Source organism: Juglans microcarpa x Juglans regia, chromosome 1S, assembly GCF_004785595.1.
Source record: "Juglans microcarpa x Juglans regia isolate MS1-56 chromosome 1S, Jm3101_v1.0, whole genome shotgun sequence".
Taxonomy (NCBI): Eukaryota; Viridiplantae; Streptophyta; class Magnoliopsida; order Fagales; family Juglandaceae; genus Juglans; species Juglans microcarpa x Juglans regia.
Genome location: NC_054595.1, coordinates 26,705,598 through 26,731,219, shown reverse-complemented (window position 1 = coordinate 26,731,219; position 25,622 = coordinate 26,705,598). Strand labels below are relative to the sequence as shown.

Sequence of the window (25,622 nt, the reverse complement as noted above, 5' to 3'; positions counted from 1 at the left end):
TTAAAAGTATAAAAAAAATATTTGAAATTTGTCTATTTAATTTTTTTTTAAATATTCAAAACATTATTCTCTCTAAAATCTTATTTATAGTAAAAATTTCAAAATTAGGGTATATAATTAATTTATTTAAAAATAAAAAAAGAATGATATGTATCAGTCAACTTTCACTTTCATATTTTATATCTATAATTTTTTATAAGATATGAGGATGTTTTTCTGTTTTTTTATTGAATGTAGAGCATAGAGTCTAGACTATAGAATGATCAGGAGAATTTTTTGAAACAAAAACATGAACTATTTTAATATGTAAAAATATAAATATCAGCCTACAGTATAAGGGTAAATAAAAAAAAAAAAAATCAGGTAGGTGTATTGCAGTTATAGGCTGATATTCTATTTAATATATATTTATTTAACGTAGCGACAAGAATGTCTCCTTTCGGGGAGAAATGGTTGAGAAAGTATTCAATGCCGTTGAAAGAATATCACCAGGAGCAGGCAGCAACTCCAACATAAGAAGAAAATAAATAATCATTCGGCTCCGACCTACACAGTACACACCCTCTCTCTCTCTCTCTCTCTCACCCTCTTTCTCTCTGTTTTAGGAACTCGGTAAAGAAAATAAAATAAAATAAAAGAAAAGAAAGACAATCACAACTGAGATATCGAAATGAATCTGTACGCGCACGACCTCTCTCTCTTGGACGACTATAACCTCGACTTCTTCGATGCCATTCTTGAACCGTTCTCTCATCGCCGGGATTCTTCCTCTTCGAATTCCACGATTGACCCTTACGATGACGACGATCTCCTGGACAGCTACAAGCCCAATTCTGGTCACAGCGTGTTGCCCAATCGCAGCCCTCCCAAGCACCGCCACGACGGAAAGTCGCCGCTCCCTTTGGGTATGGATTGGAGCCCCCCTCCTCGCAAATGGGTACCCTTCTTTTTCATGTTTGATCGACTTTTATCGTTTTATGGGGTTGAATTGTAACTATAATTGGTGGGTTATGTGTTTTTGGTAAGATTTTCGATTCGTTTGAGCTGAATGTTTGATATGGTGGAGCTGTTGTTAATTTCCCTCAAAGGATTGAATTTGATTTATGTCGCTGATTTTCGGGGTTGCTTTAGATCACCAGGTTTGGAGGGTGGTGGTTTTTCTCCGTGTCTTATTAATTTAATCTCTACTGGCACTTGCACATATCGGAGAGCTGGGAATTTAGGTTGATATAAATCTTTTCGTTTGCGATAATCTGCCCTGCCCTTTGAATGTAGGATGGACGTGAAACTGTCTGGCCGCATGATTTCCACACTGGTTGGAGTTACTGCATCTCAATTCCTTCTTGGGTTTTCCTTTCCAAATCAAGAGGCTCAGATCCTGTGGTGGTATCTATAAGCATTTCTTAATACATACTTTTTTATGGTTTATTATTTCCAATCTAACCATCAAAAAAATTTATTTCAAATTGAACCACTTTGCTGTTTTCAAGTTCGACTAGTATTGGTAGTTACCTTCTAAAGTTGTTGCATGTTTCTGAGCGTGGTATTCTAGTTGACAGGGAGTATATGTGTGTACTTGTCTATGTAAAGAGAGTAAAAGTTTATTCTATAAAAAAAAATAACGTTTATCAATATTCTTCTTTCATACATGATGAAGAGTTTATTTGAAGCTGTCTAGTTTTACCCATTTCTTTAATTGGGCTGGATAGAACTGCTATGCTGTTATATGTATCATATGTTTTCTCCACTCTCTTGTCTTCTTTAGTGCTAACAGTTTCATGAGGTACGGTTTGGAATATTAAATGATATTGAATAGTGCTTGTTTTTCTAATTACTGGTAGCCGGATTATGTAATTTATTGGACATTAGGTTTTTGAGTGTTGTGAGTAAAATGGGTTTATATTATCAGCAAAGGTTCTGCCATTGGAATTGTCTTGGTAGCATTTTGTTCTGGTTCTATTTTAATTCAACACCACTTTACCTATTTTCTATTTTAACATTCATAGAGAACAGTTTTACAGGGTTCAAGTTGGTTTACAATCACCAGAAGGAATCACCACAATTCGAGGGATATTACGCAGATTTAACGATTTTTTAAAGCTTTTTTCCGAAGTAAGTGGCATTTCCTGTGTAGTGTGATACTAGGGAATTGCCTGCTTTTTAAATCATTGCATGCATTTTGCATTGTTTTAGGAAAACAGTGCATTTTGCAAAGTTTGCAATGTTTTTTGACCTTTTCTTATCCTCTACTATGGCGAACACATTCATTTGCATATTGTGGTTGGAGGACATAATCATTCTTTTTAGCTTTGTAGGTCAGGCAGGTATTTCCTAAGAAAAATCTGCCTCCAGCTCCTCCAAAGGGGATTTTGAAAATAAAAAGCCAGACCCTGCTGGAAGAGGTAGATTGCAAATTTTTCTTGTTTGTCTATCTAACTCTCTGTGGTAATGCTCAAATTTTCTTTAGTTATTTTGTACGATTCAAAAATAATTGATAGACTAGATATTATGATATACACTCTGAGACAAATTATGATGGCAATTCATTATATGGATTTTGAAACTTATTCTTGTAACCCCCATACGAAATAATGTTGGATCCACTAGTAGAGAAGTTTTGAGATGTCCCATGTTTTTTTTCTGTTTTTGATAAGCGAGTTGTCCCCTCTCTTACTTTAACCCTGGTAAGAGGAATTAATGGGTTCTTGGAGTTGAGTTTTTCTCCTGAAGTGCATGGATGTTTATGGAAGTATATCCAAGACCTGAAACTGTAGAAGGAAAGAAGAAAATCGTGTCCAAGTACGTGGCGATAATACATGTATTCAGCGACAATACTTTATAAGTTTTTGGTTTATTTGTTCAATCACTATATGCAATTTGAGGACAATGGCCTACTTGTATAATATTTGGCTGCAGTCACTGATTGTGCACGTCCACTATACTATCAAGTTAATACTCTTTTTGTTAACTACTTAAAAGATTTCATAAATCTAGCATATTTCCCCACGTAAAAATTTTAAAAATCAGGCCTATTTCCCCTCAAAATAACATTTACAATATTCTCAACACAGTTAGTTTGTTGCAGCGGAGGTATTCTTTGGAGGATTGGATGGGAAAATTATTGTCAGACATTGATGTATCAAGAAGTGCTCCTGTGGCGACCTTTCTTGAGCTAGAAGCCGCTGTGAGGTCTTGTAGGTGTTTCCTTGATGTATCTTGGAATCAGCATTACATGGTTTCCTAATTCTTAAGTGCACCAAGTGTGATCCTAAAGAGTAGAATATATGTACTCTACAGATAATACTCCAAACTAATTTGGGTTCTTGTGTTATTACTTTTCAGCATTCTATGATGAGAATCAGCAAACTCCGGATGCTAATTCTTCAATTGGTGGTGTGGTTCTATCATCTCTGCTCCGTTCCAACTCAGATGTTTCTGGGCTTGCTGGTGGTTTGTTTGCATCAGATTATGGTAATGATACTCCTTATGAGATATCTGAGGTTGGAACACCAAGGCGTCGGAATGATAATTCTACTAATCCTGGCTTGGAGAAATCCGTATCCGAACAATACTTAATTGATCCATATAAAAGGACTGTCAAACATGGCATGTTTAACAGAAAATTTATTCAGGAGAGCCTACAAAGATTTTCAAGGCATCAAATGAATATGGGAAGTCAGGTCAATAATATAGGCAGGGATGAGGTAATTGGGAATAATTCTGGTGCTAAACCTCTCCGCATAGATGGAACGGACTTTTTTCCTGAACTAGGGGATTGCGAGGTGGATGGCCATGTTCGTAGACTCTCAACAGAGAGTGTTGGAAGTGACTTGAGTTCTGTAAGAGGTAGTGAAATGTCAAATACAGGGGAAGCCAATTATTTTGGTGGTTACCCTGACCATTCCAGAGGTTCTGAAGCTCCAAAGAACATGGATTCTTTTGTAAATCCAGATTCACAGCTTCCAAGGGACTTACTGGTTGCTCTTCCATCTGACGAACGATATAGACTGAACAGAGTACTTGTTACCATGCAGCGGAGACTAGCCACAGCAAAAACAGATTTCGAGGACCTTATAGCAAGATTGAATCAAGAAGTTTCGGTGAGACAATTTCTCACAACAAAGGTATATTCTGTAGCAGTTATATAATTTTTTTGGTTCTTGTAATTATTTATTTCTTCAATGTCTGTTTCCCAGTCACTTTTTTCTTTCTAGTTCACATAAGCCGCGTTGGGGCTATTCAATAGTTTCAGGGTGTTTCTAGATGGTGAATTGGTATTGTATAAGTTTCATTTCATTTTTCTAACCATGATTAAATTTCAAATTTTGTGGTTCTATTTTGATTTAAGTGGAGAAAAGTCTGGATAGGTTTATTATTCGTTTGTTGCGCCACATCAGTGTTATGTTTTGGCCATATATTTCTTGTCGTTTCATTCGTTTTTCCTGTTTGGAAGGCATCAAATTAAGATGGAAGTTTTACATCTAATTGGTGCCTTTTTACTCTATTGATACTGGCGAATTAAAATCTTTGCATGTATTGTTTAGGAGTTTTCAACATATCAACTTCAACTTCTGAATGCTTTTTGGCCTTAAAAAGGAAGAGTGTTGTTCAATATTGCTGTCTTAACCTGTTTGTGATAGCTGTATGAGAGACATCATAAGGTTCGACGCGCTTGAGAATCTAGGCTAAAATTTATTTGCTCAGGGGAAATGAGTGTTCTGGTTTTTACATGTTCTTTTAGTCTTATCTTGTACCTTGGTAGAAATTTTAGGTGAGCCTAATGGAAATATATGCGAAAACTGTGGATGTGGCTTTTTATGCTTAAAATACATCCTGTGTGTGCAGAATTAGAATATGTGCTCGTTGACCCAAGCCATGTTAACGGAGAGTGTCAAACATGAAAGAAATGAAAAGAAAGTCATGAGGGCCTTGACATGCTTAAATTTTTTTCAAGATCAATTTAAGTACCATACTATCCGTTAATATCATTTATGGTGATGTGCTGTTGTAGGTCAAAGATTTGGAAGTGGAATCTGAAATTACTAGACAGAATTGTAAAGATAACATGCAGCAGGCTGTTTTAATTGAAAAGGAGAAATTGACACAAATGCAGTGGGATATGGAGGAGCTTCATGCAAAGTGCTTGGAGATGGAATTAAAATTGAAGCTTGAACAGGTATGGAATTTTGTACCATTATCATTTATCTCGATCTCCTTGTTATTCAATTTTTAGGGGCTTTGGTGAATGATGTGCAAGAATATTCCAGGATGAAAAGGTGCGTGCTGAGTCAACCAAAATATCAATCGTTCAGGAGAACAAAATGTTGCTGCATGAGTTAGATGTTGCCAGAGAACAGCTTGAAAACTTGCAGAAACAACATGAAGAGTTTGAGGTAAAATCAAAGGCAGACGTTAAGTTGCTTGTTAAAGAGGTCAAATCTCTTCGAAGTTCTCAGTTAGAATTGAAGCAGGAGCTCAGCCGACTAATGAAAGAAAAATTAGAAGCAGAGGTACTCATTTTCTTTTTACGTACTTTCTTACTTGTCAATTGAAGTTTCTGGTTCTTCCTTCTATTCTTCTTGAAGTAAAATTTTCCCTTTTGATTGTTCTGGTTGTTTCTTTATGTATAGTTACTTTTTAGTGAATATCTTAGGGCTTTGTTTACTTTATTTATATAATTAACAAGAGGAATCTTGTGTACTTGGGCTATGCCTATTCATATCAATATAATCGTTTACTTATAAAAAATAAATAAATAAATAACAAGAGGAAGAATACTTTGTTAGACGCAAAAAGAAAAGAAAAGTAAGGCCGGAGTCCTGGTCTGAAATATATGGCCTTATTTCCCTGAGACCATGCATATAAATGGTTTTAATGACTGCTGGTTTACCTTAAGTGACTTTTGGTAAAATCATGTGAAATAAGAATTAATTAGAGTATTTGTCGAAGGTCCACAAGTATCCATCTGGAGCATATGGTTTGTTAATTGCTTTAATTTTATAAACTTGTATGTCTCAAAGCATTAGATTGGGAGAAATTCCAGTTTCCTGAGAATGGGAGATAACCAATCTAATGGGTTAGACATGTTGGGCTCTGTCAAAGATTACATGGAAGACCAGACAACCAAGTCTTATGATATTCTAGCGCCTTGGCTCTCTCGTTGTACTTATTTTTTCTAACCTTATTTTCTTTCCTAGGCAAATTTTATGGCACCAGTTGTTGGGGGATGGAACCCCCATCCAAGACCCTAGCATCACTTCCTATGGGAAGGATGGAGGTGCCAACATGCCAGAGTCCTTGCTCGCTGCCTATTTTTCTAACTAATTTCCAATCAGAACTATTTTCTTTCTAATAAATTCTCCTTGCTGATGGGGTTGCATCTAGCATTTCCATGCTATTTTAGATCATTTGCAAAACCCTTTTATTTCATGCTGTTGTTCCTTGTGTCTTCCAGAGGAGTCTTCAAAAGGAAAGGCAAAGAATGGAACATGCAAATACTGCTAATACAAAGTTTCTGCATGAATGTGGAATTCTTGGTGGTAGGCTTCAAGAATGTAGTCTTAATTTTCTTGTTGAAGAGGAAGATAAATTAACTTTGGACACTTCATCACCATCTGATGCCATAGATCTGTTGACAACATCTGATAATAGAATTGGCCTCCTACTCGCAGAGGTATCTTAACAGCTTTAGTAAATTCTGTCATTTGTTTGTTGTAATATGTCCTTGCAATCTGTCTCAATTTTGAATGCTGTTCTAAAGAGTAACTCTTCGTGTGTGAAAGTTCAGTCGTCTAGATATAAGTTCACATGCTTTAACGGTTGCTTGTGGGCTATGTTTTGTACCATTTATCAGTGTTCAAATCTTGTCAAGCCTTAAAGAAAGAAACTGTGTAAAAGCAATGCCGTGTTAACTCTCTGTTCATAGTGAAAGTACCACAAAGTGCCACATTTGGAATGAAGTCTTTGAGGGAGTACAGTTAGTTTATATTCAGAATAATTCAAAGAAAGTGCATTGTCAACACCTTAAGAAATATGTATAAACCAATATGTGTCAGTATATGTATGTCTGGTTCAATCTAGGTTTAATATGCCCATAGTTACTTGGGTACAGGTTACGGGTTTACATGTTAACCGGTTTCTATTTGATAAGATTCTGGGGCACCAGGCGATTCTTTATTTCCTGATTTTGCTAGGTTTCTGATGTCACTATCTTCACATTAACTCCTTGTGAAAATTGGGAAGGGCTAGTTTTGATTTGTGTTTACCATGTTCGTTTGTCCATATAGTCAGTATACCGTAGCTATTGCCTCTTATCTCCATCTTGTTTGTCCACGTGACGCCATGAATGATTGTAATGGCCGTTTTTGGACCATGATAGTACTTCAGTATTAGTCGGTGACACTTTTTCATTTCTTTTTGCCCAAAAGTAGGAAAACACCAACCTGTTATTTATTTTTTATGTTCTTTATTTTCCCTCGTTGAGCAAATCCAAATGGTGTACATTCAGCGCACTTATGTTCCGTGGGCATGAAAAAAAGAAGGGTGAAATCTTCTATAGATTTTACACAAGTCAGAAAAGCCCCACAATTGTGGATTCTATTCACAGTTCTAGCATCGTATTTCTGGGGTGCATTTCAGGCTGATGAGAAAGTTATTCATGTACATAAAAAAGCCTGCCCTTTTCCTCTCTCCTTCAGATCTAACAAGTGCAGATTATCATTGTATATTTGGGTTTAGACTTCATAATATAATTTATTTTTAGGTCGTTTTTTTTCCCCTTTCTATTAACATCTGTGCATCTGAATCTTTGACATGGTTTGTAAAATTGGAACAGGCACAGCTTCTTGCACAGGATGTAGAAAATGCCGTTGCAGTAGTGGACGAATCTCGCGATGTAAATGGCAGTAATAAAAGGACAACAGATGATGAGTTGAGGAAGATGTTGACAGATGTATTCGTTGAAAATGCTGGATTAAGGAAACAGGTCAACTCAGTTATCCGTTGTGCTTTAAACACAAATGGTACACCCGAGCAAGATGATGAGGACGAGGAAGTTCCATTGAGAAAAACTGTTCTAAGCAAGTTCTTAGAACGATAACACGGTTGATCTACTAGATGAATATATGGTTTTCTGACAAATTCTATATTGTCATCCCAGTAAAAAACGCATCGAGTTTTGTAGTTCTGTATGATATCAGGTCTGGCTACTAATTGACATTGTTGTATCATATCGTTCCTTGAATAAATTAATTTGAGAAGCTCGCGGGCACCTATTTGCAGTGATAGTCTCTTTTCAAATTTCAACAGTTCTTGCACAAATAAATGCTCAAAAGTCATCACCCTTTGGATTGCCATGTTAAAATGAAAGAAGATATTATCGAGTTCTTGTATGAATATATAGACTTAAAAGTAGAAGAATAATAAATATATAAAATAAGTCTTTCACAGCATTTATAACATTTGCTCGAGACTTTCATGTTATGTTCGTATAAAAACTTATAAAAATCTTCATGCCCGTGCTAATAATTTTTGGGGTCTAGAAGGAAAAAGGGTAATGATTTCATTTATTTTGTTAATCGCGCAAGTGTCTAATAACCTCAAAATCATTTCCTTTTCAATACCGCGCGCGACCAACCTTTCCAAGTAATTAATTACATACAGATTCAAGGCTGACTCTTCGTATTACAACAACGTCCCACTAGCTCGAAACAAATTACTAAACCGAATGCGACCCCCTCAGAAGTGAATAAACATCTGAGAGAGGCGACCAGAATGGTCAGTGGCATCTATACGCATGCATGACTGCCTCTTGTCCGACAATGCAATGTTGTAGCTGCAGGAAACCAGTCCGAACTCATCATGGTCGGAGTTGTGGGCGGCAAAATCGATTAGTCTCCCCCTCCAAACATCCCCATCATATCTTTTGTAGATCCCATTTGCTTCATCAAGTTTTGTAAGCCACCCATGCCACCAATCTGCTTCAGCATCTGTGGGGGGAGGACTTTGCTCATGTGCTGTGCATTCATATTCCGAGATAACGCATTCATATCACCCTTCTTAGGAATCTTAAGCCCTTTCATTTTGCTCCATACTTTGGCAAGACGCTTGTACTCTTCCAACATATCCATTACTTCTCTCACAAGACGACCAGAACCTCGTGCTATCCGCATCATTCGAGACTCATTCATAAGCTTTGGATTCGTACTATCCAACTCTGCAACATTTTAGCAGTTAATTATTAGGATCAGGGCATGGGTTCTGTTCTGTCAATATAAACGCAATCCAATAATGATGCGGCCAGAAAATGTAGCAGAACGTTACCACATAAAAATTGACTAGACCTACCTTCATTTGTCATCGAGTCCATCATGGTCATGTACCTCTTGATCTTTGCCGAACTTTCCTTTTCATGACCTTTTGGCATTAGCTCGGCACTGGATCCTGGAAGCATTGAAAAAACCTACACAAACCAGGTCAGTCATCAACATGAAAAACCAGCCTCTCCGATAATGAATCAGAAGTAGAAATTTAATAGCTTCAGTTAAAAAAATCAAAACAACAAAGTTGAAACTTCCCAATGGTCATTTGGTGATGTGTAAAAAATTTTGTTAATCAATTGTTGACATTTCCCTATTTATTTGCCTTCACACATGCGATCATCAATTATTTCTCACACTCTAAACAACTGATGCAGAATAAATGTGAAAGACACATATTATCAACAAAGCTTCGATAAATAATATGAGTAACAACCTGGCTAATTGGACCCATTTTAAGTATGTTCTGAAATTGCTCATACATAATCCTTAATGTAAAGTGCCCCTCTGAAAGCTTTTGAAGAAGCTCAGGCTGCTGATCCATGGGAACAACTTCATGAATTTTGTCCATAAAGGCAGACAAGTCGCCCATGCCTAGATGGAAAGATAATTGATGTATAAATACTCAAAATATTCACAGGAATAGGTAAAGCCACAAAAGTCAAGCGTCAAGACTAAAAAAATTAGGTGCACACCTAAGAGGCGGCTGACAAATGGTTTCACATCAAAAACTTCAAACTCATCCATATGCTCTCCAGTTCCAATAAATATGACAGGGCTCTTTGTTGCTGCAACACTACATAGAAAAAGTGGAACATGATTTAGTTGTCAAAGCAAACAAAAGACAGGCTATAATTGCTTTCTATCAGAACGAGAGTTTCCATTTCAAAACAAGTTCTTTGATTAGTAATTTTAAGCACAAGGTCAAGAAGCACTTTTGGGAAAACTGCACTAAAATACCAAGTGTCCAAGCATATATTGCTCAAAATGCAATCGTGTTATCTTCCCTCAAAAACAATATTAAAGGATAAAGTGTCAACGCATATATTGCTCCCCTTGACAATTGGGTTGTTTTCGGGAAGACTCCCAATATGGAATGGAATTTAGGATCTCCTCAATAAATACTAACCCTAATAGCTTTGAGTAGCACTTGCACAGCCTTAACAAACAGATGCATGGAAGCTTTATCACAGTTTTTTTTTTATAAGTAGCACGGAAGCGTTAATACATTAAATCCAAAAACATAAAAGTGTAGGCCGCAGTTGCTTGCAATAGAACTTACGCACTAAGTGCACCACCTCCCTTTGCATGTCCATCCATTTTGGTAACAATTACAGCTCCAACTGAAACGCTTTGCTTAAAAGCTTGAGCTTGATCAAATGCAGCCTGACCAATACTGCTATCCATAACAAATATTACAAGATCTGGTTTCTGGAGGAAGCAAGGAATATATATCAGCAATCATAGGCAATTAAATACAATTTGAGAGGAAAAATGCAATATCGGGAAAATACCGTTGCTTCCGAAACTTGACGCATTTCTTCAAAAAGAGCAGCTTCTTGTTTGTGGCGCCCACTGGTATCAACAATTATTAGATCATAATTTTCTTCCTTGAACCTTTCAACACCTTCCGCTGCAATTTTCACAGGATCTGATTCTGTATAGCTGCAGGGTCAAAAATCCCTGTTACTACTTAAAATTCTGAAGAATACCATCTCAATAGATTTGATTGATAAGGAATCAATAAGATTAATAACAATAACAAAAATAAAACGAAGAAAATAATTCAGGTAGATAAAAAAAACAGAAGCTACCATCTCAAGGGAAGATAAACTCTCTCTCTCTACCCTTTTGAGAGAAGAAAAAAATGAAATTGTCAAAGGTCAAGCGTCCGCAAATATTTCAAAGAAAATCTAATGCTTCATCTCTAGAATGAAAATGCATTTCAAAGCCCATTATTAACCATGCATGTCACCATTTGGCAGTTAAAAAGAATATTGAAGGAGCATTATTGTTGTTTATCCTCTAGTCATTGTTGTCTCTGCAATTATCTTCTTTTACATGAATTGTGTTTCTCCGCACATTTACTTCGTCTGATCTTTGTAACACATATCTTTGCTCACAACAGTAAAAAGTTTAAAAATACCTTCCATAAAATGGAATTTTAGCTTTAGTAGCATTCTGTTTTAGTTGATCAAAAGCACCAGCTCTGAATGTATCTGCACACACGAGGGCAGGTCTCCAGCCCTTTTTCTGATGATAATATGCATATTTTGTACATGTTGTGGTTTTACCCGATCCTGAATTTGTTGGAAACGCAAATAATAAGAGGTGAAGATCAGAAAAAAGGTACATCCAACTTAAAATTAAAATAGTACAAACTACTTTTAGACCCATGAATCAACAGATAAATATCACCCGGATGACAAGTTCACATCCTAACTTCTCAAAAGAACAATCTCATAGATTATTATGATCTCTACTATATGAAAAATTCTGAATGACCCAGATAGAAATAAATCTGATAAACATTGTACCTTGTAAACCTACAAACATAACCACACTTGTCTTCCCTTTCTTTGGAGTGAAAGAAGGCTTCCCAGGGTCCAGCATTTTGCAGAGTTCGTTAAATATAGCCTGCAGTGAATGCAAACCTCTTATAAAAGCACAACAGATACAAGAGATTTTTTTTTTTTTAATCGGTAACAGATACAAGAGATAATATACAATGAAGACTAATCTTCTGCAGCCCCAACATAAGCAACTAGGTTAATTGCACAATCTAGTTCCTAAACAATAAGGGCAAACTAGTAACATGAGGATGGAATTATTTGACTTAAAAGAGACGTACTCGTGACTGAAATAGCACAGAGTAAACACATTATTTTAGTGATCAGAGCATGAGGATGCAATAGATCATGATAGATTTAAGTTAACTGTCATCACCAGCTTCCACTATCAGCAATCTCTTTCGCAAACTTTGTCAGAATGGATCTAGAATTCTAAAAACTAAATCTATATAGCCCTACTCTAGAGCCTCTAAGCATTGAGGTTGTAATTGGTAAAAAAAAAAAAAAAAAAAAACTCACTAATAGAACTATTTCTAGACACTAGAAACAAGCTATCTTTCAAATTGGGCACTCTACAATTTTCCCATTTTAAATGCTCGTCTATTAATGATTAATCACATAGGAGAAGTTTGAAAGGATATCATTGAAAACTATGTCTACAGCACTATATAATACGTAATTCCTACACCACCCGATTTAAGTCGGGGAAATTACCAACCTTTCCAAAGCAAATCCATTTAATCATAATGACTTACAAAGCACAATTATTAAATATATAGATGATAGAACTGACCGCAAGTATAGACAAATTGATAGAAACTGATATCACGTACTTGCTGGATGATCTTGCGTTTGTTGTGACCGGCGGCGAGATCGTCGAGGTTCACGATCTTCTTGATGTTGGTCTGCATGTCTCGGACGAGCTTGAATTGAACATCGGACTGAAGAAGAGCCCGCGTTATCTCGTTCAGGCACTCGTTGAGGACCTTCTCGTCGATTACGGTCGCATTGCTCATCTGCTGGAGAGCACGGGATATGCTCCCCCCTAACTCGGCCAACACCATTGTCGCTGCCTTCAAAACGACAAGGAACTAAGAAATTGGGGTCCGATATGAAAGAACGGGGGATTTAGGGTTTTAAGGTTTGGGAAGTTTTGGGGATCAATCAAAAGGAAGACCAAGATTGAAGACGGAAGTCGGGGAAGAATAACAGATACCTGATATAAATATACGTTTGCTGGTATGGGCTTTGTTAAGCCACGGCCTAAACCAGAGCCCAGAAATGAAACCATTCAAAGTTGGCCTAGTAATGGCGAAAAAATATTTTCTATAATAAACAAAATCGAAATATTTATTCATTATTCTTTTTAAATTATTTCAAATTTTCTATTCATTATTCATATAATAAACATTTGATAAAAGAAAAAAATAATAAAAATTAAAAAAAATGTGGAGTATGAAGTGTGAGGAAGTTGTGAAGATTTATTCAATTGAAATGAGTTAATAGATTAATATTCCGACTTATTTAATTTGAAAATAGTAATTATAAAATAGAGTCAAGATTAATTAATATTTAATCATATTATCATGGTAGATAAATATTTTCTATACTAAAAAAGATTGAAATTAATAGATTAATATTCCGACTTATTTAATTTGAAAATACTAATTATAAAATGGATTCAAGATTAATTAATATTTAATAATATTATCAGGGTAGATATAGAAATCTGATAATTATTGTAAAGTAAACAAAAATATTTGAATAATTATTTATGTAAAAATAAAATATTTTATATCTAAGAGTTGTGTACATTGTACCAAAATGCTTGCGTAGCCGAAAAAAAGAAAAAAAAAATGCTTGCGTAACTAAACTTTCTCGAATTTTATACATTCAAACTAAACATCTTCGCATAAAAAATTAATCATTAAAAATATCTCATCTCGATTTCTAAGTTACAATAAAAACATTTATAAAAAAATATTTAATGCAAACATAAATCTTATTAAAATAAAGTTATAAACTGATATATTTTAATATAATATATTAGATTGTAAAGCAACTATTATTATAAAATTATTAAAATATGTATAATATTCTTCTCCATCTATGCGGTCAATTAGAGTGCCATTAGCTCATTGACACGATCCAATAAAGAAGAACTTGCCAAGGCTCGGGCAGTGTGGAGAGTTGACCACGACTCGGTATGTGGCTATTAGAAATCAATTCCATCCACAAATCCCATCTAATATGTTTCTACATGGTGTAATGAAAATGAGAGAATTACGAATGCAAAAAATCAAAATCAAAATTTCAAAGTTCGATAAATTGTTCTCGGTAAACAATAAAGTCATTTGATTCGTTCTTCTAAAGTAGCAACCTTTTATGATGATAATTATAACATTCATCGCTGTGAAATTCCTTTTTTATATACTTCAAAGAATTAACATTCTCCATCAATACACAAGATAATATATATATATATATAATAATAATAAGTATATTTATTTAAAATACTAAAAATATATTTTATTTAAGTAATAAAAACCAACACACGGATGGTGAATCGGTGATTGATGAGCACAATCTATTTTAAATAAATAGATAAGTACATTTTAGTATTTTAAAAAATATATATATTTTATGATAAAAATAACATTACAATTTAATGTATCATATCACACGACGTTATTTTAATATTTTATAATTATGTATATATTTTTTCCTTTTGTGTGTATGTGCACGTGCGTGCGCGTGTAACATCTTCTTAAATGATTCTGAGTAGGTGGGCTCAATACCGGACTAGACGAAATTTTTTATGATAACCCAGGAATAGGGAGTACAAAGACACTCAATTTAAAACGAAATAAAAAATATCCATTTAATATATTTTTTCCTGGCGAACATAAAGAACCAAAATACATTATGGTTTGTTTCATTTGAAATGAAGAGGATCTTATTCATATCAGAATACTCGATAGCCCCCATCTTACATAAAGCTTCACTTGGACGTTTTAACATATTAATCTAAAATATATATATTTGTTATAAGTGCATATTAATCTAAAATATGTTGAAGATACATCTTTTGCAGACCCTATTATCAAATGCAAACTTCCATCTCGTTCCTAGAAGACATCGGGATGGAATCGCCCAGGAATGGAGCTGCTTTGGTTGGCATGCTTCAAATGCATTGTCAATGCATAGTTGCTCATCTGGATCCATACCCATGAAATTAAACAGATCAGTCTGCTAGAAATCAAATTTCTATTTAACATTACAACACAAGGATGGTTAAACTCTCGACTATAAAACAATCCCAATTTCCATGGTTTTTTTGACTCTTCCATTGCAGGTTGGAGGGTGGGACCCCTTGCTCCTACACTAAAATGTGTCCTAGGGAAGGGGATTTCACCCTAGACTAGGGGCTGAGGATGGGAATCCTCCATGGGTTTACTTATTTTAATTTTTTAGCTTTTCCCCTTCTTTGGGCTTTTTTATTTTCTCAATTCATTTATAATATATTTATTTAATGTTCCTCAGATATATGCACAGCGTATGATTGCTTGACATACGCAGATACCATCACATCCTAAATTGCCCCAAAAAAACCATCCTAGTTGAGATTCCGCAAAGGGGCAAAACCTCACGGACAAAACTAGTCAATATGCAAAAAATAATAATTATGAAGCATTATTTCTAACCTCAAGTGTTCTCAACTGCTCTTGATATTGGGTTACCAATTGCTTAAAATGTTGCAACTCTAGATTCCTATCATCATACTCTTTCTGACGTTCATGTTGGATAGCCACAGCACGCTTGAGAATGGAATTCTCCCGCATGAGTCCTTCAATTTGTTCCTTCAGCATCAGATTTTCCTGATATTTGAAAACATTCTAATATTTAAATTATACAAGCCAGAGAGAGAGAGAGAGAGAGAGAGAGAGAGAAGAAGGATCCTTTGCACGTTTTCAGGATGAGGCACAGTGTTCAGTTCCTCCTTGAAGTGTGGGTACCCTTCTCAATCAACAATTCTTATTAAACTTCTATCCCATTTAAAGACAGCATCACATCAACCCTTCATTATTAAAACTTGTCTTTTTTATGAGTCAATCTTTTTGATAATTAATAAAATTTATTGATCATCATAATTAGGCATAGCCCAAGTACACAGGTACAAGAGAAAAATACCTAATTACAACCTACAGACAAAAAAAGAAGCATACAAGTCATTAAAACTATCCCCCTCGAATGCTTTACGAGCCAATCTTAGGCATGTGCATCCAGAACCCCCCCCCCCCCCCCCCCCCCCCGGCCCGGGTCTGGTTGGAACCCTGCAGATCCGGGTATATCCAGATGCCCAGATCCGTATCCAGATGCACAGTCTTAGTCAATCTAGACGGTTGGATCTTAGAGAAGGGGCAAACTGTAAAGAAGTGATAGTTTGTGAGTGAAGTAAAAAATTTGATAGTTTAGAGGTCATATGGCAAAATGAGTTTAGGGGAGCAAAGAACGTTCAACCTTATAACACTTCTAGGTAAATGGCATGCCAAACAATGGCTCACATGGTCACACCACTTAACATTTGTTTTCAAGTGCTTCACAATCAACACATGGCTTTTGATAAGGACAGGAGTTGTTGAAAGTCATAAAACGGGCAAACTCCACTCCACAAAAACATTGACAGATTAGGATCATATGTTCATGTAATGGTTACAAGGGTGTCCATCATTAAATAATTCCACACAAAGTAGCTTCTCAACACCAATAGGACCTACCACTAATCTCATACTGGAAAACAAAAAAGGCATTGGCATGAGCATTAAATATACTTACCTAGTGAAGATATTTTGTTGCCTCACCAGCACGTGAACTGACTAACTTCTCAACTCCACTACGACCTATCTCTAGTCTCATATAAAAAATTGATGCTGATACGGGAATTATAGGTACTCACCTTGTGAAGAGTTTTTGTTGCCTCACCAGCACGTGAATTGATGGAATCCTCTAAAATCCCTAATAATCTTGCAGCACGGGCTTTGGCATCATCCATACTGGAAGCACCCATCATCTCCCTCACAAACAAGTCAACCCATTCTTGACCTCCTAGAGGAAGGTGGTTTGAAGTCGATAGATTATCAAGAGAACCAGCATTTCCATCATTTGTCAACCTACCTGTCATGCCAGCAACTGTGAGATTCTTCCCCCATAAAAGAAACTGATGTTGCAAAGAATGCAACTTAAAGCAAACAAATCTTAGCGGACCATCTAATGCAAAATCCCAGAATTAAAAATGACTCAACAAAGAACTTTCGCGTTGAAAACAACATCTTAAGGGTGAGAGTAATTAAGAGTTCAAATGATAATAATATACTCCTTGAAGGAAGAGGTTGAAAGCGAGCTAATAGGATTGACAATGTACCCAATAGGACATACAAGGCAATGTTCACAAATAACAATAAAAATGATATTTAATTTTTTTTTTTTTTTATAATTAACATGATATTTAAAGTTGAAATCTTATTTCTAATGTAATGTCCCAAAGGTAGCATGAGATTCAAGGCATTAAACGTTGTTGTCCTAAAAACTTAAGCTTATAAGAAAAAGGGAATTTAATTAATTTAAAACTGCAATGCAATGTTTGCAAATAACAATAAACATGATATTCAGAGTTGAAATTTTATTTCTAATGTAATGTCCCAAAGGTAGTATGAGATTCAAGGCATTAAAAGCTGTCCTAAAAACTTAAGCTTATGAGAAAAGAGGGATTTAATTAAATTAAAACTTCGATACTCTTTCACGTGTGGGGTTACACTCCCCTCTATTAAGTAAAACCCAACATGTAAAGTATTTAACTTAAATATGAAGTATCAGATAGTAAGGGTTAAAACTCAATATCTTTGCTCTAATGCTATGTCAAAACACTTGCTAGCAAGGGGTTTCCTGCTTTTGCAGGTCCTTCCTTCTCGATCCCTATTCCTGCCATTGGATAGTCAACCTTCCTTGCCATGGTTATTGGAATGAAAAGAACCATACCATCAAACACAGCCTTCATTGTATATCAATGATCATTTAAAAACGAAAGGAAACAGATGCAATCTATAGTTCTTCCTTCTTTTCAATTCATCTATAAAAGTTTCTGGATTCACTTGCATCCCCACCTGGAGCATGACAACCTAATTCAGGCATGGCAAGAAATTCTTGAAGAAATTATTTCTCAAAGATTTAGCTATTAATGTCGCTGATTCAAATTCTCCATGGCCAAAGGCAAATTGGTAGCATGGCAACTGAAACCTACTTTGAGCTGTCAATTTCAATGAAAAACTGCAGACAAGACAGCACATTACATACCCTTCTCCACATTTACAACTGATTCTTCCACACAACCTGAATTTCCCTCCGTAGATTCTAGGCAAAGCTCATGCAGGCTCTTGATGGCAGCATCCAAATCATTACCATGTTCTTGCAGTGCCCTCTCAAGAATCTGAAAGGTCAAATCATCACAATGTCAAAAATATGCTAAAAATGATTAAGCTGACGACAGTATACCATAATCCTGCAATCAAAGGAGAAAAAATATTTCTAGCATTATGCATAAACGCAGTAATGACAAGGTTGAGCCAGCACCACTCAAATTTGAGTATACTTGTAAAAACTTAAGTTAAATGTCTAAACCCCCACGATTGTGAAAACATTTAACAAAATTCTTAGACAGGGAGAGGAGGAAGGGAGGAGAATCCAAATTGGCACAACTACAAAAGATTATAGCATCTTAGACAGGGAGAGGAGGAAGGGAGGAGAATCCAAATTGGCACAACTACAAAAGATTATAGCATCTTAGACAGGGAGAGGAGGAAGGGAGGAGAATCCAAATTGGCACAACTACAAAAGATTATAAGCCCATGTGACGAGAACGTTACAAAAATTTGTCTTCCAAAGTGATAGCGAACAATTAATTCAATTGGAAGATTTACAAATTGCAATAAATCCCATATTTAGATTTAACTGATCCATCAGAGTTTATCTTGGCCTACTAAAGAAATCGCAAACATCCTATTAATAATGTTGGAACCACAATAACGAAGTCTATATCTGACTAAATCCATTATATAAAAGTAAAAAAATACACGCGCAAACTCTCCGTTTGGCTAAGAAGAAAAATAATATCACACGAAAAAAATCTAAGCTTTCAAGTTAGAACTTCCCCGGTATATTCGGTTATCGTCCCTATTCCTTTGCCAAAAAAAAATCAACACAACGAATTACACAAAATTTATCAGCAATTTTTTCCCTCAGAAAGCAAACAGGCAACAAGAATTGGCAACCAAACAAATCACCATCAAAATTCCCATATATATATAATAACAATAATTGATCAGAGAGAGGGGTGGATACGTTGAGTTCCATGTGAGGAAACACGGAGCGAAGCTGATCTAGGAGTGTCGGCGCAGAAAATCGAATCGGCGAAGAAGAAGAGGAGCAACGAACCCTCTTAGAGACGGGAGGCGACGGCGGTAGCTCTTCGAAAAAAGATCTCTTGCTCCCACACACGGCAGCAGACATCGTCTTCTTCAACAACAACAACAACAACAACAACAATTCCTATTCCAGTTCCTCTATATCTCCGATGCTCCGCTCCGGTTTATGAGACAGAAAATATAAACCAGGAATTCCAACCAAAGCTTTTATGTTTAAGGGTTGCTTGTCTTGGGGTTTCGGTTTGGCATTAAGGAAACGTGGGTTTCTTCTCTTCCCTTTTATAGCGGGCAGTGGATGAGCCGATGGGAGGCATCACCGTTTACTTTAATGTGAAACGTTGCTTTTCATTGTTTTCAAACATTTCGCCGTCAAAAGATAGACAAAGCTTTCCAAATTTATCGTAGTAACGATATTACGAAAAATTCCACTTCTCTAAGCACCACATATTATATAATATTTTTTAATTTATTTTTATTAAATATATGAAATATGAATGATAAATAAAAAAATTCAATTAATTTATAAAAAATAAAACTAAAAATAAATATAAATAAATATAATATATGGTATATGAAAATAATAAATAACAAAGCTAGGATATTATTACAATTCCTGTCACAACTAGTTAAAAAATAATTTTAATTTTATATAACTATTATTCATTTTAAATAGTGTGATAAAATAATTATAAGTTTTTTATTTGTTTTTTCAGCCGCAACATAAATAATTAAAAAAAAAACTGATCTAATAAAAATAAATTTATAAATTTAAGTGATTCAATATAATATAAATAAATCAAATAATAATTCCATATTTTACTGAATGCACATGACGGATATATTAGTTTGTGACATATACATTAAAATTGATTAATGCTGCACCATAATCTACCTCACTTCCATTGTGCTGTTAAAATATTATCTTACCTAGCCAAAGCCGCCATCTCATGTGCCAGATCAAATGGCACAAACAGATGAAGGAAAAGCTTGTAGTGACACATTTTTTCAAATTATAATCTTAGTGAAAAATTCAAAAATTAGTAGGTAATATAGATATGTGATATTAGTTTACATTGATTAATATATATGTGATATTTTTTTATTAAAAATATTGATATTTTTTATTATTTTCATATTCCCATCATAGGAGAATAATAAAATTAAAGAGAAAAATTAATATTAATTAAAACCAAAATAAAAATAGATCGCCATCGTTTTGCAGTCTGGGCCTACTCTGGGTAGGATAAGTCTCAAAGTAATTAAATGTTACGTAATTTTTTTTTTTTTAAAAAAAGTGATATTTATTATTAAAATTTTAATTTTTTATCACGTAACTATCGCAACATTTACTTATTTTTTTAAAAAAAGTTACGTGGCGCTTGTTCACGATTATAAATATTATTTTTAAACTAAAAATTTAATTCTCATCAGCCGGTTGAATAATTTTACACCCCACAACCTACGTTGCAAACCGAGTTCATTGAGAAATAAATGGGCTCTCCAAACTCGAACATACAGTCCGACACTTCCTCTCCTCCCATCTTCTCTGTGGAGCCAAGCATCCCCCATCTTCTATGTGAAGCTCGACACATCCTCTCCTCCCCTTTTCATCTCCTCCACTACTTGTGCTTCATCTCGGCGTGAACAAATCACCGATCTTGGCCTGCACAAATCATCGTGGTCCTCTCTCGTAAGTCTTTGCTCCTCTCTCTCATTTCTATGTGATTCCAGGGCAAAGCCATGCGTATGAGATTAGCTCCTCCCTCCCTCTTTACTCCATTTCCTTGTTTCTCTTTGATTCTAGGGCAACACAGAATATTGTTCGAGTTCAAGGGGTACTACGTCCAAATCTGCGAAAGAGAACCCGTCTCCAAGTCTAGATCTGCGCCTAAGGTACATTAACATTTCTGTCGAAGAATTGTTACGATCGACTAAGTATATGATTGGTTGATGGTTTATAAATATCAGGTACCATTCCTTGTAAGCTAGTTTTCAAAGGTAATTTTTAAAGGTAAGGTAACTTCTACCTAGTCGGTTCATAATAAATAGTATCAAAGCTATCTCACGTTTAAGGCTATGTTGCGACGGTTGCAATCGTGCGGCATGGGGTGATGTCGGCATGGTAGTGTTTGTCCGTAATTAAGAAAAGATCTAGCGCACAGCCAGCCCGTGTGAGCACCAGGACCGCCGTGGATGTCGGCTGCAGAGCGTGGTGATTGTTACGATCCCACATCGACTAAGTATGAGATTGGTTGATAGTTTATAAGCCCCTAGGTACCCTTCCCTTGTAAACTAGTTTTTAAGGATGAGTTCAACCTAATGGGTTCATAACAAGAATCTTCAATTTAAAATTGTGCAATACAAAAGAAAGAATAAAAACTACCGAAACTCATAGATATCATATGTAGAAAAGTAAACCATTGTACAATTGAGTCTCGGGATTTTTAGAGTATTCCATGCATATATTATCTCCTGCTTAATTTTTGGTATTGGGCAACATATTTTAGGACATGATAATGAAACAGGGGTCGTAAGATCACTATGATTTTTTGTGCAAAATTTCCTATGGAAGTTTGGCTTTTAACTCGAAAACCAAAATGCTAGCTGTTACTGGATAGAACTTTAATGCTAGACTCAAATGCCTTATAGATGTTATTTTCTGATTTGTCGAGAATTTTCCTCAAATACCATGTTCTAAAAATTTATATGGGTCCAATGGGATTTTGAGCACAAATCTACTTCGTAAATGAAATGGAAGCCATGGTAAAGGAGAAATTTAGCTATGTTCCTTGTACTGTTGGGGAAAAAAGTAACAATGATAAGTATGGGGCCCTCATGCAGAGTTTAAATGATTTTCAGGTTTCTTTTCTTTTCCGCTTATTTGCAACTCTTACTTGCAGCATGTTTCTCATCTATCAAAGTTATGATAATTTTTGCTTAAGATAGATGAGGGATTTAAATACTTGTAAGCAGGTCAAATGTTTCAATGCTCCATTACAACCTTTAGAAATAGTAGGTGTTAAGAGGGTTGTCGGCGGCAGAAAAGTTGCCAAAGGAGTCGATGAACGTGGGCTTACTTTGATGAGATTCCTCTTGCTAAGGTTTATTCATCCAGGATTATTCATCTTGCTAAGGTTTTGAGGTGGGCAAGCCCTGAATTTCCCACCCTAATCCCCTTATGTGCACATAATTTGAAGTTCGATTAAACTTCTTTGCTTGAGTATAACATACCATTTAGTTCTAATATCATGTAAAATGTCACTAAATGAAGCCATTGAGCTGACAAATGAAGCCATTGAGTATCTAAGAGGAATCTTTGAATTGTTTGACAGTGATCATGTATGTCTTTTTATGTACTCTCTGAGTATTTTCTTTTCCAAGTTTGTTAATTATATTATCATATTAATATAACTTGTGCAATCAGTATTTACTGTGGTAGCCACCGTTTATTTAAATTGAAACGTTAAGCACTCTTCCCATTGTGCAGGCAGGTGACTTTAAGTGGTTTAGTGATGGTGGCCAAGCTGCAAATCAATTTTGTATTTCTAACCCAATCATTTGTGTCTAAACTTGTTTTTGGTTTTTTAGAATCACGCATGGCATCAACCGAATCATCGTCGTCTTTAGTTAATGATTTTGTGATGGAATCATCAACTTGTTGATGTGGTTTGAAAACACTACTAAAGAACTCCCACGCTAAGAAAAATCCTAGAAGGAGATTTCTTACATGCCAAAGGTATAATACAGTATAGCAACTTTATCTTTCTTATATTTGCATATTGATTTTCCGTTTGCGGGGTGTACTCATCATGTTAATTAAATGTTCGTACTGTGTGCAGAGAGAAGCGAGATGTGAATTCTTCGTATGGGCAGATATACTTTATTTGCTAGATGAGAACATTCGTGCAAAAGAGAATGTGGATTGGAAGACGTGGGATGACATATTGTTGCGCGAGTATGAAGTTCGAAGAAGGGAAGATCAAGTGTGAGAGAGAGAGAGACATCTTGAAAAGGAAAAGCGAAAATTATTATGTCTGTACTAGATTGTCACATTTGTAATAGTGTTTGCTTGGTTCGGATAATATAAATATCAAGTTGTAACTTTTATGGAGTATATGGTCTTTGAATGGGTCAATTGTAACGGTGATCCCCCTATGTTTTGGTTATGATGTACAAAAGGGGGTATCTGTATGTATGGATCAATTGTGTGTAAGAAAATGCTGGATCATTACATTAACCTTTTGGTATGGAGTATGTATATTAACTTGTTTGTGAAATGGTGGTCTTGACCTTGCAAGTAACTTATTTGAATTGTTGTTGGACTATCAAATACAATAACTTTTTAATGGGTCCGGTCAGCAAGTTGGTAATGAAACCTCATGTAATTAACCTGCTAAAATGTACATAAGAAGTTAAATTAAAGAAATTCTTGCAGGAACACATAAAATCTCCAGCTAAACCAAATTATTCAACTTCATATAAAGTTGTTATATTCATCACAGTATGAATTTCAAGTAGATATCAGTATATACAAAAGGTACACATGGATCATGCTACCAACGCCCATAGTCTACATACAACACCACAACATCTCCGCAAACTACACCATAGCCTCTCCAGAATGAATCATCAAAAATTGGTTAAAAAATTAAGACAAGTATACCTGGAATGAATCTTCAACTCGCCTCAAGTCCTCCAGATTACTCGACGGAGGGTGGGGTATATTTAGTTTAAAAGGATGCTGCAATTATGTAATTTGTTAGATTCAAAAGCACGTCAAACAAACTTTTTAAAAAAATAAAAGACATCAACCTGGCTACCCACATGGTAGACGTTTGGATTTCGATATGTATTTTGAGGCCTCATTAATGGTGGGTAGTATGGATTTATGGGACCAACATACGACTGTGAAGTCAACATCAGAGGCCTGAGTGGCATTTCATCTTCCTTTTCCCCCATCGCACTAAAATTGAGAACGTCAATAAAAAAAACTAGTCAAGCTTACAATGATTAATAATAGCAAACACTTGAGCATGAAGAGCAAGATGTTAGATTAGGAGGAAAACCGTCCATAAAGAAAGTATACACAAACTTCTCAAAAAACCAAAAATATTAAGCTAAAAAAAAGGCAGGTCACAATAATATAAGTATCCTATCTCATGGCGGAATTGATATACAATAATCAGTGATACGCTAAAGAAACTTTATAGCAATTAAAAAAAAATGTAGCTTATCTAAACAATCGTGAAAATAACATGATGAAGTTTGTCAATTCCCACATAAAATGTAGAGTCAGTTGAAAAGAAAATCGCTCTAGTAGCAGGATGAAGCCTTGTTCAAGAAAGGATGATAATACAGTGAAGCTCTAGAAGTTACAACAAAGAACATGGATTCATACTGCTACAAGTATTGCTCAGTTTTCTTGTATAGATAAAATAAAGTATTGCTCAGTTTTTTTAGAATCATCAAAAGTTATATATACTTGAATAGAGATAACACACTATAAGTCATCCATAAATAAAGAATATAATATTTAAGAACACCCAGTAAGGGCTTCTAGCAACAATATCTGCCCATTACAAGCCGATCCTCACTTCCCCTTCTTTAATTTCCCTTTTTCACTAATTTATGGGTTTTTTTGTATTCACTAATTCAATTTGATTGTCAGCACCAGGAAATAAGCTAAACATAATCTTCTCATAGTGTAAAAATCATACTAGTGTCAACCTATCAGTAAACAAGAGACGATCACAAAGGAGAAATCATCCATAACCTTGACCATTAATCATAACAAACATTTATAAGAGATATTCCAGATGAATTCACCAGTTGGATAAACATATATTTGCCACCCAAAGCAATACTAAAAAAAGCGGGATAATACTATTCATTTCAAAGCTCTAGTTGAGGGATCGCTATCTGAAATTCTGAATTTTTCTGGGATAATTTCCTTTAATAAGAAGCTCAATCATAAAGAAAAAATGTCCCTGATAGAAGCACGCTCTTCTATCATTTTCACTCGGGTTATGTACATTCCAAACGGTAGGCAGTCCATAAAGTGTCAAATTGGGTCTAATAGCATTCTCAGCCTCAAAGTCATTGTCTTTTAGCCACCGACAGCCGAACTTCCCATCTTAATCCCAACCTAGAAACACTCCTCTCTCCTGTTAACTATCCAAATGTCTTCGCATCGTTCTGCTATGGCCTCTCTTTTTTATAAACTACATTTTTAGTTCTATGAAGAATTTTCAGAAAAT

The 25,622-nt window shown here is 35.3% G+C and overlaps 3 protein-coding genes across 5 annotated transcripts; 1 reads left to right on the top strand and 2 right to left on the bottom strand.

The window, feature by feature from the left end:
• Positions 1-433: 433 nt before the first annotated feature.
• Positions 434-8,285, top strand: LOC121246143 (PX domain-containing protein EREX-like). 3 transcript variants are annotated; one of them, XM_041144160.1, is made up of 11 exons: positions 434-512; positions 606-937; positions 1,276-1,386; positions 2,014-2,112; positions 2,316-2,402; positions 3,086-3,194; positions 3,343-4,124; positions 5,012-5,176; positions 5,268-5,510; positions 6,455-6,673; positions 7,835-8,285. In XM_041144160.1, exons 2-11 carry the CDS (start codon positions 671-673, stop codon positions 8,096-8,098), a joined length of 2,346 nt encoding a protein of 781 aa, XP_041000094.1. In that variant the 5' UTR covers positions 434-512; positions 606-670; the 3' UTR covers positions 8,099-8,285. The 3 variants fall into 3 exon arrangements, with proteins under 3 accessions (XP_041000094.1, XP_041000093.1, XP_041000095.1); XM_041144159.1 differs by having other exon boundaries at positions 440-937; XM_041144161.1 differs by lacking the exon at positions 434-512 and having other exon boundaries at positions 768-905; positions 2,022-2,112.
• Positions 8,286-8,596: 311 nt separating this feature from the next.
• Positions 8,597-13,097, bottom strand: LOC121246144 (signal recognition particle 54 kDa protein 2-like). The gene is made up of 9 exons (XM_041144162.1): positions 12,721-13,097; positions 11,855-11,954; positions 11,464-11,617; positions 10,832-10,982; positions 10,600-10,748; positions 10,013-10,113; positions 9,754-9,911; positions 9,346-9,460; positions 8,597-9,214 (listed from the first exon to the last, which is right to left on the bottom strand). The coding sequence occupies exons 1-9, from the start codon at positions 12,949-12,951 to the stop codon at positions 8,889-8,891; spliced, it is 1,485 nt and encodes a 494-aa protein (XP_041000096.1). The 5' UTR covers positions 12,952-13,097; the 3' UTR covers positions 8,597-8,888.
• Positions 13,098-14,742: 1,645 nt separating this feature from the next.
• On the bottom strand, positions 14,743-19,662 carry LOC121246142. Its single transcript, XM_041144158.1, has 5 exons — positions 19,283-19,662; positions 18,239-18,371; positions 16,845-17,062; positions 15,592-15,765; positions 14,743-15,102 (listed from the first exon to the last, which is right to left on the bottom strand). Exons 1-5 carry the CDS (start codon positions 19,448-19,450, stop codon positions 15,016-15,018), a joined length of 780 nt encoding a protein of 259 aa, XP_041000092.1. The 5' UTR covers positions 19,451-19,662; the 3' UTR covers positions 14,743-15,015.
• Between the last annotated feature and the right edge of the window lie 5,960 nt (positions 19,663-25,622).

Bases quoted from the DNA above. Each gene is read 5' to 3' on its own strand.
- LOC121246143 (XM_041144160.1), top strand. From the start codon at position 671: ATGAATCTGTACGCGCACGACCTCTCTCTCTTGGACGACTATAACCTC. The intron at 4,125-5,011 runs GTATATTCTGTA...GTGCTGTTGTAG, and splicing joins GACAATTTCTCACAACAAAG to GTCAAAGATTTGGAAGTGGA. The intron at 5,511-6,454 runs GTACTCATTTTC...TGTGTCTTCCAG, and splicing joins AAGAAAAATTAGAAGCAGAG to AGGAGTCTTCAAAAGGAAAG.
- LOC121246142 (XM_041144158.1), bottom strand. From the start codon at position 19,450: ATGTCTGCTGCCGTGTGTGGGAGCAAGAGATCTTTTTTCGAAGAGCTA. The intron at 15,766-16,844 runs GTGAGTACCTAT...TTCAAATATCAG, and splicing joins CAACAAAAACTCTTCACAAG to GAAAATCTGATGCTGAAGGA. The intron at 15,103-15,591 runs GTTAGAAATAAT...GTATGGATCCAG, and splicing joins AGCAGTTGAGAACACTTGAG to ATGAGCAACTATGCATTGAC.
- LOC121246144 (XM_041144162.1), bottom strand. From the start codon at position 12,951: ATGGTGTTGGCCGAGTTAGGGGGGAGCATATCCCGTGCTCTCCAGCAG. The intron at 11,955-12,720 runs GTACGTGATATC...CATTCACTGCAG, and splicing joins AACGCAAGATCATCCAGCAA to GCTATATTTAACGAACTCTG. The intron at 9,461-9,753 runs GTTGTTACTCAT...TGGTTTGTGTAG, and splicing joins AAATGGGTCCAATTAGCCAG to GTTTTTTCAATGCTTCCAGG.